General features: G+C 38.5%; 1 protein-coding gene across 1 annotated transcript in view; it reads left to right on the top strand.

Moving 5' to 3' along the window:
* SLC33A1 (solute carrier family 33 member 1) overlaps positions 1-17,828 on the top strand; it is a 199,144-nt gene that overhangs the window by 12,385 nt on the left and 168,931 nt on the right. The window contains exon 3 of the mRNA XM_053710075.1: positions 17,389-17,579. Within this exon, the coding sequence (XP_053566050.1) occupies positions 17,389-17,579 (191 nt within the window). The remainder of the gene's footprint in view (positions 1-17,388; positions 17,580-17,828) is intronic.

Here is a 17,828-nt window from a genome sequence, read left to right as displayed (position 1 = left end):
CGTTTATTTTGAATTAAATAAGCTTTAATTTCCCTTCTAGCCAACTCTTTAAATGTCTCCCAGAATAGTTCACTATTTTCTATATAGGCTAGGTTAAATTTGGAAAACTCAATCCATTTTAATTTTAGCCAATATTTAAATGTAGTATTTGCAAGAAGATATCTTGGAAAATAGAATCTCCATATATTATTAGTATTCAGTTTCTTAATATTTAACTTAAAGGTCAGGACTGCATGATCTGAAAATTACTCATTTCATTTATACCTGCCGTTACTTCTAGGCTGGTAACCCTTTCAGAGATTAGAAAAGCATCTATTCTAGACATTGTTTTATATGTATGTAACGAACAAGTATACAAGGAGTGCAGAATTATTAGGCAAGTTGTATTTTTGAGGATTAATTTTATTATTGAACAACAACCATGTTCTCAATGAACCCAAAAAACTCATTAATATCAAAGCTGAATATTTTTGGAAATAGTTTTTAGTTTGTTTTTAGTTTTAGCTATTTTAGGGGGATATCTGTGTGTGCAGGTGACTATTACTGTGCATAATTATTAGGCAACTTAACAAAAAACAAATATATACCCATTTCAATTATTTATTTTTACCAGTGAAACCAATATAACATCTCAACATTCACAAATATATTTCTGACATTCAAAAACAAAACCAAAACAAATCAGTGACCAATATAGCCACCTTTCTTTGCAATGACACTCAAAAGCCTGCCATCCATGGATTCTGTCAGTGTTTTGATCTGTTCACCATCAACATTGCGTGCAGCAGCAACCACAGCCTGTCAGTGTTTTGATCTGTTCACCATCAACATTGCGTGCAGCAGCAACCACAGCCTCCCAGACACTGTTCAGAGAGGTGTACTGTTTTCCCTCCTTGTAAATCTCACATTTGATGATGGACCACAGGTTCTCAATGGGGTTCAGATCAAGTGAACAAGGAGGCCATGTCATTAGATTTTCTTCTTTTATACCCTTTCTTGCCAGCCACGCTGTGGAGTACTTGGACGCGTGTGATGGAGCATTGTCCTGCATGAAAATCATGCTTTTCTTGAAGGATACAGACTTCTTCCTGTACCACTGCTTGAAGAAGGTGTCTTCCAGAAACTGGCAGTAGGACTGGGAGTTGAGCTTGACTCCATCCTCAACCCGAAAAGGCCCCACAAGCTCATCTTTGATGATATCAGCCCAAACCAGTACTCCACCTCCACCTTGCTGGCGTCTGAGTCGGACTGGAGCTCTCTGCCCTTTACCAATCCAGCCACGGGCCCATCCATCTGGCCCATCAAGACTCACTCTCATTTCATCAGTCCATAAAACCTTAGAAAAATCAGTCTTGAGATATTTCTTGGCCCAGTCTTGACGTTTCAGCTTGTGTGTCTTGTTCAGTGGTGGTCATCTTTCAGCCTTTCTTACCTTGGCCATGTCTCTGAGTATTGCACACCTTGTGCTTTTGGGCACTCCAGTGATGTTGCAGCTCTGAAATATGGCCAAACTGGTGGCAAGTGGCATCTTGGCAGCTGCACGCTTGACTTTTCTCAGTTCATGGGCAGTTATTTTGCGCCTTGGTTTTTCCACATGCTTCTTGCGACCCTGTTGACTATTTTGAATGAAACGCTTGATTGTTCGATGATCACGCTTCAGAAGCTTTGCCATTTTAAGAGTGCTGCATCCCTCTGCAAAATATCTCACTATTTTTGACTTTTCTGAGCCTGTCAAGTCCTTTTTTTGACCCATTTTGCCAAAGGAAAGGAAGTTGCCTAATAATTATGCACACCTGATATAGGGTGTTGATGTCATTAGACCACACCCCTTCTCATTACAGAGATGCACATCACCTAATATGCTTAATTGGTAGTAGGCTTTCGAGCCTATACAGCTTGGAGTAAGACAACATGCATAAAGAGGATGATGTGGTCAAAATACTAATTTGCCTAATAATTCTGCACTCCCTGTATATTCTATTGTCTGGATTTTGTTTTCTCCATATATCCCGCATTTTCAGAGCTTGACAAAAGTTTTTTTTAATAATTTAGCTTCTTGCTTACTATTTCTGTTTAGGGAGGGTTTTAGTCTATCCAATGATGGATGCATAACCATATTAAGGTCGCCAGCCATGATTAAATTCTTTGAAGTATACTGGACTAATTTTATTTGTAGGCCATCCCAAAAAACTTTATCCAACTTGTTGGGTCCATAGACACAATACTAATTGGGCACCCTCTACCTCTAATTGTATTATAATGTATCTCTCGTCTTTATCATAATTAAAATTTTTGTTAAATAAAATCGCTACACCTTTTTTTTTTTTTCTACTAGTGCATGGTGTTGCGATCACTTCCCCCACCCATCCATTTTTTTATTTGTCTAATTCTTTCTCTTTCAAATGGGTCTCTTGGATTAAAGCAATATCAGGTTTAGCTTGTTTAAGATGTTTCAGGATATTTTTCCTTTTTTGGGGTGAAGTAATTCCACCCACATTTCAGGATACAAATTGAAGATTATCCTTCATATAACTCTCTGGGATAATTCATTATAGGAAGACGGGAAAATAATAGTAAAAAACAAACAAACACTAACCAAAAACCGGGGACTTTGCCCCTAAAACAAAGTATATACATCTGAAGCAATGTTCCTGTTATAAATTCCACTCTATACATGTATACCCAAGTATTATCTATTTGCATTAAACTCTTTGAAAAAAGGAGAAAAAAAACGAGGTTAGCAGATTAGTCATAGGCTAGTTACTTGTTCTTGTGTTCGTTAACCTTTTTTTTATTTACAAAGTCTAACGCTTTGTCAAGATTATTCAATAGGATCATCCCATCTGTTGCAGTGACTTTAATTTTAGCTGGGTATATAATAGTAGTTTTGAATCCATCTTTAATAAGTCTTGTACAAATAGAAGCCATCTTGCGTCTCCTCTGGGATGTTTCTGCTGAAAAATCCTAAAAAAAAATAGAACATTCTTATCTCTTATTGAAAAAGGAAATTTCTGTCTTATAGTGGTTCAGGATATTCATTTTATAATGATAGTTCAGGTATTTAACTATAATGGGTCTGCCTTTGATATTACCATCTAAGAACTGTCTAGCAGTCCCTAGTCTGTGCACCATTTCTACTGAAACCGGGACTTTTTTTGTGACTAGTCCAAGGCTTACAGGTAATTCAGAAGAAACAAGTTTTAATAATTCTTGGAATTCTACTGTTTCTGGGATACTGATAATTCTGATATTATTTCGGCGGGGAGCGGTCTTCCAGTTCTTCTAGTTTAGTTTGCATGGTCTTAATCTGGGAAGGTTGCTCTCTGATTTTGTGTTCTTGTTGGTGATTAGCATCTTCTTAATCTGAAATTCTTTGCTCAGCTTTATCTAGTCTATTTGCAAATTGTTTCATTTCAGATGATAATGCTCCTAAATCCTTACGGATTTGGTCAAACTGGCATCATCAAATCTGAAATTTGTTTAACTATGTCTTGTGACATTGTATTGTGCACTATAGTATTTGAAGAAAGGGATACAGGCTCGAGTTTTCTTTCTCTAGTTTTTGACGCCATAACAGGTGATTTAGTTTTATTATGGGTAATGAATTTATCTATAAGTGAACATTATAGATTACAAGATATATTACAATATATGTGTAATATATACAGTTGTGCTAATAAGTTTACATACCCTGGCAGAATTTATGATTTCTTGGCCATTTTTCAGAGAATATGAATGATAACACAAACACTTTTCTTTCACTCATGGTTAGTGTTTGGCTGAAGCCATTTATTATCAATCAACTGTGTTTACTCTTTTTAAATCAAAATGACAACAGAAACTACCCAAATGACCCTGATCAAAAGTTTACAAACCCTTGTGATTTTGGCCTGATAACATGCACATAAGTTTACACAAAGGGGTTTGAATGGCTATTAAAGGTAACCATCCTCACCTGTGATCTGTTTGCTTGTAATTAGAGAGTGTGTGTGTGTGTGTGTGTGTATAAAAGGTCAATGAGTTTCTGGACTCCTGACAGACCCTTGCATCTTTCATCCAGTGCTGCACTGACGATTCTGAGTCATGGGGAAAGCAAAAGAATTGTCAAAGGATCTGCGGGAAAAGGTAGTTGAACTGTATAAAACAGGAAAGGGATATAAAAAGATATCCAAAGAATTGAGAATGCAAATAAGCAGTGTTCAAACTCTAATAAAGAAGTGGCAAATGAGGGGTTCTGTTGAAACCAAGCCATGGTCAGGTAGACCAACTAAAATTTCAGCCACAACTGCCAGGAAAATTGTTCGGGATGCTAAGACAAACCCACAAATAACTTCAGGTGAAATACGGGACATGTGGTGTGGCTGTTTCATGATGCACAATAAGGAGGCACTTGAAGAAAGATGGGCTGCATGGTCGAGTCGCCAGAAGAAAGCCATTACTACGCAAATTATTATTATCGGTTATTGGTAGAGCGACAACAGATTCCGCAGCGCTATAAACAAAGGGGGAGTACAACAAAACAAATATAGGGATCAAATGGTTAGAGGGCCCTGCCAAGAGTTGCACTGTTGTAGTCCGCTCTTAAGAAGGCGATCTACAAATAGCTGGACTCTTAGGCTTACATGCTAATGGGGTTCAGGGGATAGCGATGGAGGAGTGGAACTGGTATAAAGTAAGGTTAGCATAGGTTGTAACAGCATCCCTGAACAGTAGAGTCTTTAGGGAGCGCTTGAAGCTTTCAAAACTAAACGAGAGTCTTGTGGAGCGAGGCAGAGAGTTCCACAAGATGGGAGCCAGTCTGGAGAAGTCCTGTAGGCAGGAGTGCGATGAGGTAACTAGAGAGGAGGAGAGTAGGAGGTGATGAGCAGAGCGAAGGGGACGGGAGGGAGAGTATCTGGAGAAAAGGACGGAGATATAGGGGGGAGCAGTGCAGTTGAGGGCTTTGTATGTCAGAGTGAGAATTTTGTGTTTGATCCTAGAGACAAGAGGAAGCCAGTGAAGGGTTTGGCAGAGAGGTGCAGCAGATGAAGAACAACATGTAAGGAAGATGTGAGGCATTTATTATGGATTGTAAAGGAGCTAGGCGGCAGGTGGGGAGACCAGAGAGGACAGAGTTGCAGTAATCGAGGCGGGAAAGAATGAGAGCATGGATTAAAATCTTAGTGTTGTCTTGTGTAAGGAAGTGTCAAATTTTCGAGATGGTTTTTAAGGTGGAAGTGGCAGGCTTTAGCCAAGGACTGAAAGTGAAAGAAAGATCTGAGTCAAATGTGACTCAGCGGGTTAGGGGTAATGACGGAGTTGTCGACAGAGAGATTGGGGGTGGAGATTTTGGAAGAAGGGGGGAAAATAAGGAGCTCAGTTTTGGAGAGATTTAGCTTGAGGTAGTGAGAGGACATCCAGGAAGAGATGTGAGAAAGACAGTTAGTGACACGGGTTAGCAAGGAAGGAGATAGGTCTGGTGCATAGAAATAGATTTGATCGTCGCCATACAAATGATATTGGAAACCGTGGGACTTTATTAGGGAACCTAGTGATGACGTATAGATTGAGAAGAGAAGGGGACCGAGGACAGAGCCTTGCGGTACTCCGACAGAAAGTGGTGGAGGGGCAGAGGAGGCCCCAGAGAAGGCTACACTAAAGGTACGGTTTGACAGGTAGGAAGAAAGCCACAAAAGAGCTGTGTCACAGATGTCAAAGGATTGGAGGGTTTGGAGCAAAAGAGGGTGGTCAACAGTGTCAAAGACTGCGGACAGATCAAGGAGGATAAGCAGAGAGAAGTGGCCTTTTGATTTTGCTGTAAGTAGGTCGTTGGTAACCTTAACAATTGCTGTCTCTGTGGTGTGATGGGGACGAAATCCAGATTGCAATGGGTCAAGAAGGGAGTTTAACGTAAGGAAATGGGATAGGCGTGCATATACTAGTTTTTCAAGAATCTTTGAGGGAGGAGGGAAATAGGGTGGTAGTTGGATGGGGAGATAGGATCAAGGGAAAGTTTTTATTGAGGATAGGTGTGACCAGTGCATGTCTCAGCGATGAGGGAAATATACTGGTGCTGAGGGAGAGGTTGAAAATGTGTGTAAGTATAGGGGTAAGGGTAGCAGAGGGGGAGGGGAGTAGCTGTTAGGGGATAGGGTCAAGGGGACAGGTAGTGAGGTGAGAGCGCAGAATAAGTGCCAAAACCTCTTCCTCAGTAACAGGGGAGAATGAGCTAAGTTTAAGGTTATGTGGGTTGTGTTTGAGTGAGAGCATTTGAGGGGTGAGAGAATGGAATTATGTTGAGAGCTGATTTCATTTCTGATGGAGTCAATTTTGTTATTGAAGTGGCTGGCAAAGTCCTGAGCTGACAGAGAAGTTGTATTAGGAGGTGGGGGAGGGCGGAGGAGAGTATTGAAAGTGGAGAACAGACGTTTTGGGTTTGAAGAAAGATTAGAGAAGTAGTGTTGCTTATAGAGATTAAGGGCAGAATAGTAGGAGTTCAAGATGCATTTGTAATGAAGAAAATCGGATAACGCGTTTTGAAGGCTGTTACAGAAAATTCTTTCTACCTTCTTCATCAGAGGCAAAGAATTTTCTGTAACAACCTTTGAAACGCGTCAGGCATAAAACTAATAAGTGCTATTTGATTGACCTACCGCAGACCACCTTATAGCATTACTCTATTGTACTATATTTAATATTTTACTTGGAAAGTAAAAGTTTACGTACCTTTGGGGTCATTACTCACTACAGAGGTTTTACATATGAGCCTGCATGTTACCTCATACCATTGAGGGTTCATAATGTGAGTGCAAATTTCTACTTTTTTGCAAGGTGTTTTAAGCCTAATAAAATGTGTCAAACGTTATTGCACTAGTATTGCACTCTTTTTTCTTTCATACCTCTCATACCGCTCAAGCCTTACAAGGGATCCTGAATGAAAAGAACGTACAACGGATCATATGCACATAAGTTTCACTGAGGACCCACGCACTATCCTTACCTCATATTGATTGAGGATAGCTCCTGTGAGTAGATTTTCAAAAGGGCTTATGTGGATCCCCCTCACCTTTTGGAGTGTTTCTGAATTTATGGGACTTTAGCCTTTGATATCACATATCCCTATACGTGTACCTTTGTGGCTTGAACTGTGTTTTCTCGGTTTGGGACTCATTCACATGATCTAATTTTCCTATTTTTTATTTTCTGTTTAATTTCTTTCCTTATCTGATATTTATATGGTGTATTTTTTACTTATGCATATTGCTTTATTGGCTTTAGATATGTATTACCATACCTCATTTCTATACTAATAGAAGTGCAATTATATATAAACTATTCGTGCACCTATTTTTCTTGGTTCCATTATCAATAAGTTTAATATTTTGTCCCCCTTTTTTTTAGCGCTTACCTCATATCCCCCATTCCCCTTTCTTCACCTTTTGTTATTTAATAGAAATATTTGGAAAAAGATATTTCGCTATTGGGGGATTTTTGTGGTTGGCAACTTTCTTAGGAGACAAAAAAAATTGTGTTTTCTGATTAAACTAATGTTACTAAATTTGTTTGTTTTTTATTTGAATTCTAATGAAATTGTTTATGTATTCGTTCATGACATTGGTACTCTTGAACACGCTATCTACTCAGTAGAGATTTATTTTCTATTTTGTTAGTTTTAGTATTCATATTTTATAACATTTTATCATGCTACTTACTATTTTGTATTCTGTTGTGTGATTCCTTGTGTTTGCGCTCGGTAGGCTCCAAACTTATATCACTGCTCGTCAGTGGTATATACTATTTGTAAATATATGTGTATATATATATATATATATATATATATATATATATATATATATATATATATATTATATATAGAATTTAGAAGACTCTTGCCAAAGTGGGTTTATTTGAGCAAACGGGTAAAAGACACGATCACAGTGTGCAAGGGTTAGATCTGACGCGTTTCCCGCATGCTCACATGCGCTTCATCAGAGATCAGTATCTATTTATAATATATATATATATATATATATATATATATATATATATATATATATATATTTCTTCAATCAAGGACTGCACTCACTGGATTCAGATAAAATAAGTGGTAACGTTTCGGGGTTCGCAGACCCCTTCCTCAGACCCAATACAGTGCAAATGAAAGGTGACTTTAAACACAATAAGCCCCTCCCATCTCACAGTTCAAAAAAATTGCGCCAAAAAGTGTAGCCATGGCAACCAGACGATTACCTGGATAACAATATAAACAAAGATATACAATGAATAAAGCACAACTTAAGTAACATATTTCCCCATCAAAGCTGTGATAGCTATGCACAAAAAGAAAGATAAGACCAAAAAGTGAAACCAGTGTACAATATAATCTTACACAATATCATTCAATCATGTTCACTGTCATAGTAGAGTAGCAGGTCGTCACTCATACGTGATTACATTTGTAACAGACTAGACCTATACTCAATTTCATACTATACAACACAGGACATAACCTCCTGGATCCTAGACATTTGATGCCATTGTTGGAGTACGATGTGCTATATGCATTAGTGCATGTACGGTGTTACACATAACGATCAATATTGCACTATGTAACAAATAACCAGCGTTTACAAGTCTATTGTTATCCTAGTTATATAAATAGCTATGTGTGTCAAATATACCGCGGTAGATGTGGGGATTAGATAGTATCAGAGTGGATAATGTAATATAGCATAACTGTTCATCGGATTGTGCAGGGAATCGTTTATGTAGAGACAACGTGTGTGTTAATATATCCACTTACTTAATAAATATAGAGTAATCCATTCAGGGGTAAGGAGTAGTGCAGTTGTTGTTAAGCAAACCCCACATTCAGTAATTTGGGCACAATTGCGGAGCCAGCGAGTCAGTGGCTTTGTCCAAAGAACGCATGGCTAATTTGCATATTGTCAATGCGTGTATGACGTTAGCCTAGTAGCATTTGGCATTTTCAAAAAAAAAAGGGGGTTCAGGGAATCAGACAATAATGTTTATATTGAATCACGCTATACCGTGCAGAGAGCAAGTCCAAAATGATAATAGGACTGCACACAAAGTGAGAGTTTCAAATAGGGCGCCTATTACATTGTCAATCATCCTGTATATAATCAAATTGAGTGTAAGTGTGGCTGTAAGTTTACTCTATGCAGCAAATAAATAATCCGTGTGTATGTGTCTCAATACGTGTTCCTAGTGTATATATCACTATGTTAAGAGACGGTACAGTAATATCTGATCACTAGGTAGCAGTATAAAATAAATTATATATTGTGTAATCCACAACTGCTACTGCGGTGAGGAAAAATAGGAGACAACATTGAAATAAACAGATTACATTAGATATCATATAGCATATGATTAATTTGTATGGGCCAACGCTATGTTACACTCCCATTACCGAGCTGGCAGTGTAAGTAATCACTGTGTAGTATCTCTAATCGTGGTTAGAGAAAAAACATGCTTTTTGTATATATCTTAAATAGTACTTCATATTACTGCATCATGTTATTGCAATGGTTAACCATGTGCCGCCCCAAAGTTGGGGATTCCTAGTCCCAGACCTCATATAGAATCATTGGTCTGTCTATTAACAAGTGACAATCATGGTAAGGATCATAAATTTATAGTACACACCATATGTCCAAGTCAGGGACTATCTCTCAATATATCCTCAAAGTATTTTGAATATCCATGGTAGAGAAATGGCCATCACAGTCATACATATATTATAATTATTAACATGGTGGCTATGCGCCTAAGGTAGATCACATAAAAGTCTGTTGGTTTCAAAGGTGTCAGATTGCATATTGATATAGCGTCAGTCAGGAAACATATGTCAGCGGTATATAGGAGACCTGTCCCAGAGAGCAGCCCCTCATATGGTCATCATTGTTCAAGTTTGTGTGTGTCACCTATATTTAACACCCATCATAGGCCACCATCGTACTTAGTTATCCAAGTGTATACTATGAGACTTATTGGGTCAGATCTAGTGTATTTCCCACTATAACATGGGGTGTACCCAGGTCCGAATACCCAACCCATAGACCAATTAATTTTACTTACTTGTAAAGAATTTCTATCAACAACTAATGGGGACAGCCATGGGTTCAAACATGGCCCCATCTTACGCTAACCTTTTTATGGAGCAATATGAAAGGGATAATGGATGTATATAATCACAAGGATATCATATGCTATAAAAGATACATCGATGATGTATTCATTTGGCAAGGTCAAGAGGAATCACTGACATCATGGGTTAACCAATTAAACAATAGAAACTCTCCGATAAAATTTGAACTGTAATATGACCATGAACAGATTGATTTCCTTGATCTTAGGATAAAAATCAAGGCAAGCTGTCCACCACCCTCTACGCCAAACCAACAGATAGGAATTCGCTACTTGAAGTCACTAGCAACCACCCACCTCACACCCGTAAGGCCATTATCAAATCACAGATGATGAGAGTCATGAGAAATAATACTGAGGCAACTAATGGGGAACAACAACTGGAAATGATGGCTAATAAGTTCCTCCAAGGTGGCTATAGGAATAGCTTAATCAAAGAGGTCATAGTGGAGATTACATCAAAACCTGATAAGGCGCTGATCAGACCAAGAGAAAGCGGATGATCTTCACCACCACGTATAACACTGGGAAGAAGTAATTAGTCAATAATATCAGGTATAGATGGGAGATTCTTGAATCTGATAGGACCCTTCCGTTCAACCAGATGGACCCACCAATCATGAGTTATAAACGTGGGAAAAGGCTAAGGGATTGCTTGATGCTCACTGACCCACAACATTATTACCAACAACAATGCTTCAGATGTACAGGCTGCACCACTTGTAATGGGATGATCCCGTGCAAAATGTTCCGCCATCCACATACTAATAGAAAATTCACCAGCAAATACTTTATTACATGCACTACGAGCCATGTGATTTACCTACTCAGCTGCTGCTGTGGACAATTTTATGTTGGAAAGACTATCGACAATGCCCGCCTACGAATGGCGAATCATAGATCTGTGATAAGGAGTGCATTGGACAAAGGTATGTCAGATCAACCAGTAGCAAGACATTTTTTAGAGGCAAAGCATAAAGTAACAGACTTGCGGTTTATCTTAATTGACCATGCCCCCCACCCCTGCAGCGAGGAGGAGATCGGGATCGAAGGCTCCTCCAACTGGAAACACGATGGATATGTCGTCTCTGCACCGTACACCCACAAGGCCTAAACATGTCAAATGATTGGCATTGTTTCCTATGAACCCAAGATCTATGGGTGAGTAAAATGTATTGGTCTATGGGTTGGGTAGTCGGACCAGGGTACACCCCATGTTATAGTGGGATATACAATAGATCTGACCCAATAAGTCCCAAAGTATACACTTGGATAACTAAGTACTATGATGGGTGTTAAATATAAGTGACACACACAAACTTGAACAATGATGACCATAAGAGGGGCTGCTCTCTGGGACAGGTCTCCTATATACCACTGACATATGTTGCCTGACTGACGCTTTATCAATATGCAATATGACACCTTTGAAACCAACTGACTTTTATGTGATCTACCTTAGGCGCATAGCCACCATGTTAATATTTATAATATATGTATGACTGTGATGGCCATTTCTCTACCATGGATATTCAAAATACTTTGAGGATATATTAAGAGAGAGAGTCCCTGACTTGGACATATGTGTTCTATAAATATGATCCTTACCATGATTGTCACTTGTTAATAGTCAGACCAATGATTCTATATGAGGTCTGGGACTATTTAAGATATCTACAAAAAGCATGTTTTTTCTATACAACGATTGGAGATACTACAGAGTGATTACTTACACTGCCAGCTCGGTAATGGTAGTGTCACACAGCGTTGGCCCATACAAATTAATCATATGCTATATGATATCTAATGTGCCCAGAGGCAGAACCTTTTTTCACTTTCTGCGATGAGATTTTGTTTTTAGTGAAAATTTTTCTGCAGGTCATTTTTAAATCAAATTCAATTATAAATTAGTCAGTTACACTAAAGCACCAGTTCAATTGTAATGTGTTAGTTAACTGGAGAATAAAGCAATATTTAAAGTTTTATAATATAGTGCAGTAGTTAAAAATTGCATTGCAAATTAGCTGCAGACATAGTCCAACATAGAAGTAGTAATAAAAAAAGGTGCATTGCTCATACAAACGTCTTACATTCAGAAAAAAACAGCTTTGCAGACAGTTAAAGGCTAGGGGATGGGCTTGAAACAAACTCTGAGAGCCAATCAATCAATGCACTACTGCTTTGCAGCGCTACTGCAAAGTTCACTTAAAACAGCACTTTGCTCTGGATGAACTGTGATAAGGAAAACTTGCACAGACAGTGCAGCCAGAGAACAGCTCTCTTTGAAGAGAACAGCCTAATGTGGAGCAGCGCTGAAAAGTTAAAAAATCGCTAACAATTCCTGCATGTATCCTGTTCTTTCTGCAGACATGCTGCATTTTCTGCGATGACATCTCAGATCACTGCATGTTCTGCCTTGGGGCACCGCAGTAGCAATTGTGGATTATACAATATATAATATATTTTATACTGCTACCTAGTGATCAGATATTACTGTACCATCCCTTAACATAGTGATATATACACTAGGAACACGTATTGAGACACATACACACAGAGTATTTATTTGCAGCATAGAGTAAACTTACAGCCACACTTACACTGAATTTGATTATATACACTTTGTGTGCAGTCCTATTATCATTTTGGACATGCTCTCTGCACGGTATAGTGATTCCCTGAACCCCTTTTTTTTTTTTTTTCGAAAATGCCAAATGCTACTAGGCTAATGTTATACACGCATTGACAATATGCAAATTAGCCATGCGTTCTTTGAACAGAGCCACTGACTCGCTGGCTCCGTAATTGCGCCCAAATGACTGAATGTGGTGTTTGCTTAACTACAAATGCACTACTCCTTACCCCGGAATGGATTACTTTGTATTTATTAAGTAAGTGGATATATTAACACACACGTTGTCTCTACATTAACGATTCCCTGCACAATCTGATGAACAGTTATGCTATATTACATTATCCACTCTGATACTATCTAATCCCTACATCTACCGCAGTATATTTGACATGCATAGCTATTTATATAACTAGGATAACAATAGACTTTTAAACGCTGGTTATTTGGTACATAGTGCAATATTGATCGTTATGTGTAACACCGTACATACACTAATGTATGTAGCACAAACTCCAACAATGGCATCAAATGTCTAGGATCCAGGAGGTTATGTATAGTACGAAATTGAGTATAGGAGGTCTAGTCTGTTATAAATGTAATCACGTATATGAGTGACGACCTGCTACTCTACTATGACAGTGAACATGATTGAATGATATTGTGTAAGATAATATTGTACACTGGTGTCACTTTTTGGTCTTATCTTTCTTTTCGTGCATAGCTATCACAGCTTTGATGGGGAAATGTGTTACTTAAGTTGTGCTTTATTCATTGTATATCTTTGTTTATATTGTTATCCAGGCAACCGTCTGGTTGCCATGGCTACACTTTTTGGCGCAATTTTTTGTACTGTGGGATGGGAGGGGCTTATTGTTTTTAAAGTCACCATGTTTCATTTGCACTGTATTGGGTCTGAGGAAGGGGTCTGCGAACCCCGAAACGTTACCACTTATTAAATAACTATTTTATCTGAATCCAGTGAGTGCAGTCCTTGATTGAAGAAACTTACTGATATATTGACTAGGGCACCCTGGTTGCTTACCATATTGTATTGAGAGTGCAGGTACAACCAGCACTCCATACACAACAGCCTCCGGGGTGCACTTCTAATACAACTAATATTCAAAGTTGCAGGGAAGGCACTCTCCGTTTAAAATAACTTTTATTAGATAAAAGTTATTTGAAACGGAGAGTGCCTTCCCTGCAACTTTGAATATATATACTCGGGCAGATTCTCACTGTACCCTCTTGACCTCCTCTGCTGCTGTTGGGGAACACTCACCTGCAGTAAAGCATGCAGGGTCAAAAAAATGGTTGAGGGTGCTATTGATGTTACATTTCTGCGGGCATCCATATACGCCCTCCTCAAAATCTGGCAGGCAACAAAAGCTAAGTCTACGGCCAGTTGGATACTCTGTTGGAGGTTACAGGGCTACAATTGTCTGAATTTAGTTAATGGTAACTAGCCATCTCGGGGCTTATTACTTCCGACCCAGATCAAGGGTCCTGATGCATCAAATTTTAAGACCGGGTATACGAGCAGAATGCTAAGCTCGCCAAGCCGCTGTCTGTTCAAGAGCATATATTCCGTGCCACATCAAGGAATTGCTTTAGAATTCAGGAGTATCTTGTGCTCTCTCCATCACGGAGCACTACTACGACCAGCCGGCTCGTAGCGCCTCCCTTTACAGTCGACCTCTCGTGACCAGTATAATCCTATCCATAAATGTTTTTCTTAAGATTTTAATGAGTTCCATAGAATCTGATAAAAACGCTTTTGGTTTTCTTAACGGTTTCTTAAGATAGTAATTCACAAATTGAGCCACACTCTGGTATAGCGACCCAATGGCCGACACAATATATATTATACAATCTTACTAAATAATTGTCTATTTTCAATTACATCCAACAAATCCTATATTGACACACAAATTATTTACATTGGATACCCTCAGAGAAGAGAGCAATGGGCCAGTGTGCTATATGTTGCAAATGGGGAGAAAAAAAACAGAGTAATGTTGGGTGAAGATATGAGGGGAGACTGATTTAAAATTATATGAAAAGTTAAGGAGACAGACGTATCATTTTTGTTGCAAATACTCCATTGTTCAGGGCTGTATCGGCAGCTGTCAAACCTTGAGCTAAGTTTAAAGGGATAGAAAGTTCAATATTGAAATCTGCATGGGTACATTTAAGTAACAGTGCACAGGCCCTCCACAACTTACTTGAGTATGCTGCTGAAAAACAGTAATAAAATTTACTAGAAGCATTTTTGCTAGTGGAAGTATATTGCAAAAATGTTTTTATTTCTAATTGAAATGCACCCATGCACATGGTATTTTTGACCTTTCTATCCCTTTAATCCCATTTTTAGCTCCCATTGATGAATCAGTGCCTTGGTGGGTAGTAGGGCTGGGCGATATGGGGGAAAAAATGTAATCGCAATTTTCACATCAGCACCTCCTGTAACCCTCCCTCTGTAACCTACATAAACCCCATCAGCTCCCACTGTAATCCCCGCACCCCCTGTAACCCCCATAAGCCCCCCTCTGTAACCTACATAAGCCCCATCAACTCCCACTGTGACCCCCAATAGTACCCTCTGTATAACCTACATATGTCCCATCAGCTCCCACTGTAACCCCAATAAGCACCACCATCAGTTCATCTGAAAAGAGGCGGAGTCTTGGGGAGAACTTATCGAATTCTCCAATAAAAGCCAGTGCGCATGCAGCAATTTTCTTAGAAATCTGACATAACGTGTAAAGACTGGACCCGGCTGTTTCTCACAAGCTTTACCCTCAGGCCGAGCTTGTTACAATATTCTGCTTATCACACACAATATTTATTATCAATGATTGGTTATTTCTCTAAGCTACTTCGTTTTTACAAACGTCCATGTTTTGAGCTCATTTTACTCAAATTACACACAATTACAATAAGGAAATCAAATACAGTGGATACTTTCTGTTTTTACTGTTTTACGATATGTTTTATTAAAATTGTATTCTTCTGCATAAAAAAGGAAGCAATTGTTGATAAAATAACAATAAATATTGTGTGTACTCAGCGGTTTCACAGCAGAATATTGTAACAAGCTCGGCCTGAGGGTAAAGCTCATGAGAAACAGACGGGCCCAGTGTTTACATGTTATGTGTCAGATTTCTAAGAAAATGCACACAGGCTGTTCTTGGAGCACTCGATAAGTTCTTCTCAAGGGTCTGGCGTTTTTAAGCGTCATGAAAAATTCATGGGGGGTGTTAGGTGGATAGTGTAATATTGCCGCCTCCTTCAAGCTCGATCCGTCTGGCTAGGGTCTGCAAGTGCGACTTAACACATTGATAGTGGTATTGCCGAGTTCCAGCAACACTTTTCCATAAATATGTACAGCTTTTTAGGAAGGATGACCCTATATGAGTGAGATATTCAGTAGATTAGTATTGGATCCCGCAGAGCTCTTCATTTCAGCGTCTTAACATGGCTGCAGATCAGCCACACCCCCAAATTTTTTCTTTTTTATTGAAAAAAAATTAGCGATTAGCTTATTGTAATTGTAACTAATGCATTGATGTGTTCACAATGACCAAACTTGACCTTCACTTTAAGTGCCACGACTGAAAACTGCATTGACATGGTACTAACTGAGAACTGCATTGACACGGTACTTGGCTCCATGTTGAATGTGTTTGCTTTAGCTGCTTCTATCTGGAAACAGATGACTTGCTGCTGCTAATTTTACTTGCCTGGCTGCTTTTTCTTGTTTATAGCATGCTGGAGTAGCTTACACTGCAGTGTCACAACTTATTCATGCATTGATATCTAGCTTGGTTGCTCGATATAAACAAGAAATGGCATTTATGCGATTGGTTAGATATTAAAGGTATGTGTGGTTAGAAGTCTAGGCATAGAAGGAGTTTTTTTGTTATCATGGTACCGGTCCCTTTTTTACTATTTTATTTGGGATTTATGTGTTTTCACACCATTTTAACTGATAGATAATGCATTTGAATTTTAACATAGAGTGCTGAATTCCATTTCTTTCTTAGTGATACCCAAGCAAGTAAAGTCATCACGTCTTTCCCTGGTACTAATTTGTATGTTAAATAAAGGTCTGCACCACGACTATTTAACAAACCTAAGATTACAATTCAATATATTATTATGTTTAAAGGGATATGAAGCCCAAAACATTTTTTTCTGATACAGAGCATACAATTTTTAAAAAGTTTCCAATTGTCTTCTATAATCAAATTTGCTTTGTTCCCATGATTTTCTGTGTTGAAGAGATACCTACATGGCAAGAAATAGTGCTCCAGAAATGGCCCAGCTCCTAAGCATACGTCTGTGCTTTTCAACAAAAAATAAAGATGGAGCAAAGAAATTTTGATAATAGAAGTAAATTGGAAAGTTGTTGAAGAAAAACGTTGGGGTTTCATATCCCTTTAATTTATATGTGATGTAACAGTCTCATCTGTGGGGGGTTGGTTACCCTTTAAATATGTGCGTTTTGAATCTCCCAACATAAGTGCTCCTTTGGTAATAATTATATTTATACCAGTGATGAATGTGTTCCAGAATAATGCAAATAATATGTTTTTCAGATTTCATGTTCTTCTGGGGAGCAGTATTTCTCATAACCACAACGCTGGTGGCAATGCTTAAAAAAGAAAACCGAAATGAGAGATCAAGCAGAGAGGAAACGCAGAGCGTGAAGGAGGCCTACACTCTTCTCTTCAGCATTCTGAAGATGCCAGCTGTTCTCATATTCTGTTTTATGAACTTAACAGCTAAGGTACATTTACTATGGTATAGACCTTGCATGGAAAACCAAGAAAAAAATATTAATTCCTAGAATTATTACTTCTTTGCTTTGCACTGTATTTTATTAGTCTATTCTCTAAGTGCAATAAGGCAGTGAAATGTATGAAAACCAGAGGTTTATCCTCACCTTGCAGTTGTCTTTCACATCAGAGGAATAAGGGAGATGATGAATGACCAGCTTTATATAAAAGGCAAAAGCTCAGTAGCTCTGTGTTTTAGC

Source organism: Bombina bombina, chromosome 4, assembly GCF_027579735.1.
Source record: "Bombina bombina isolate aBomBom1 chromosome 4, aBomBom1.pri, whole genome shotgun sequence".
Lineage (NCBI taxonomy): Eukaryota > Metazoa > Chordata > Amphibia > Anura > Bombinatoridae > Bombina > Bombina bombina.
Note: the sequence above shows the minus strand (reverse complement) of the source record. Positions and strands in the feature narration are given on the sequence as shown.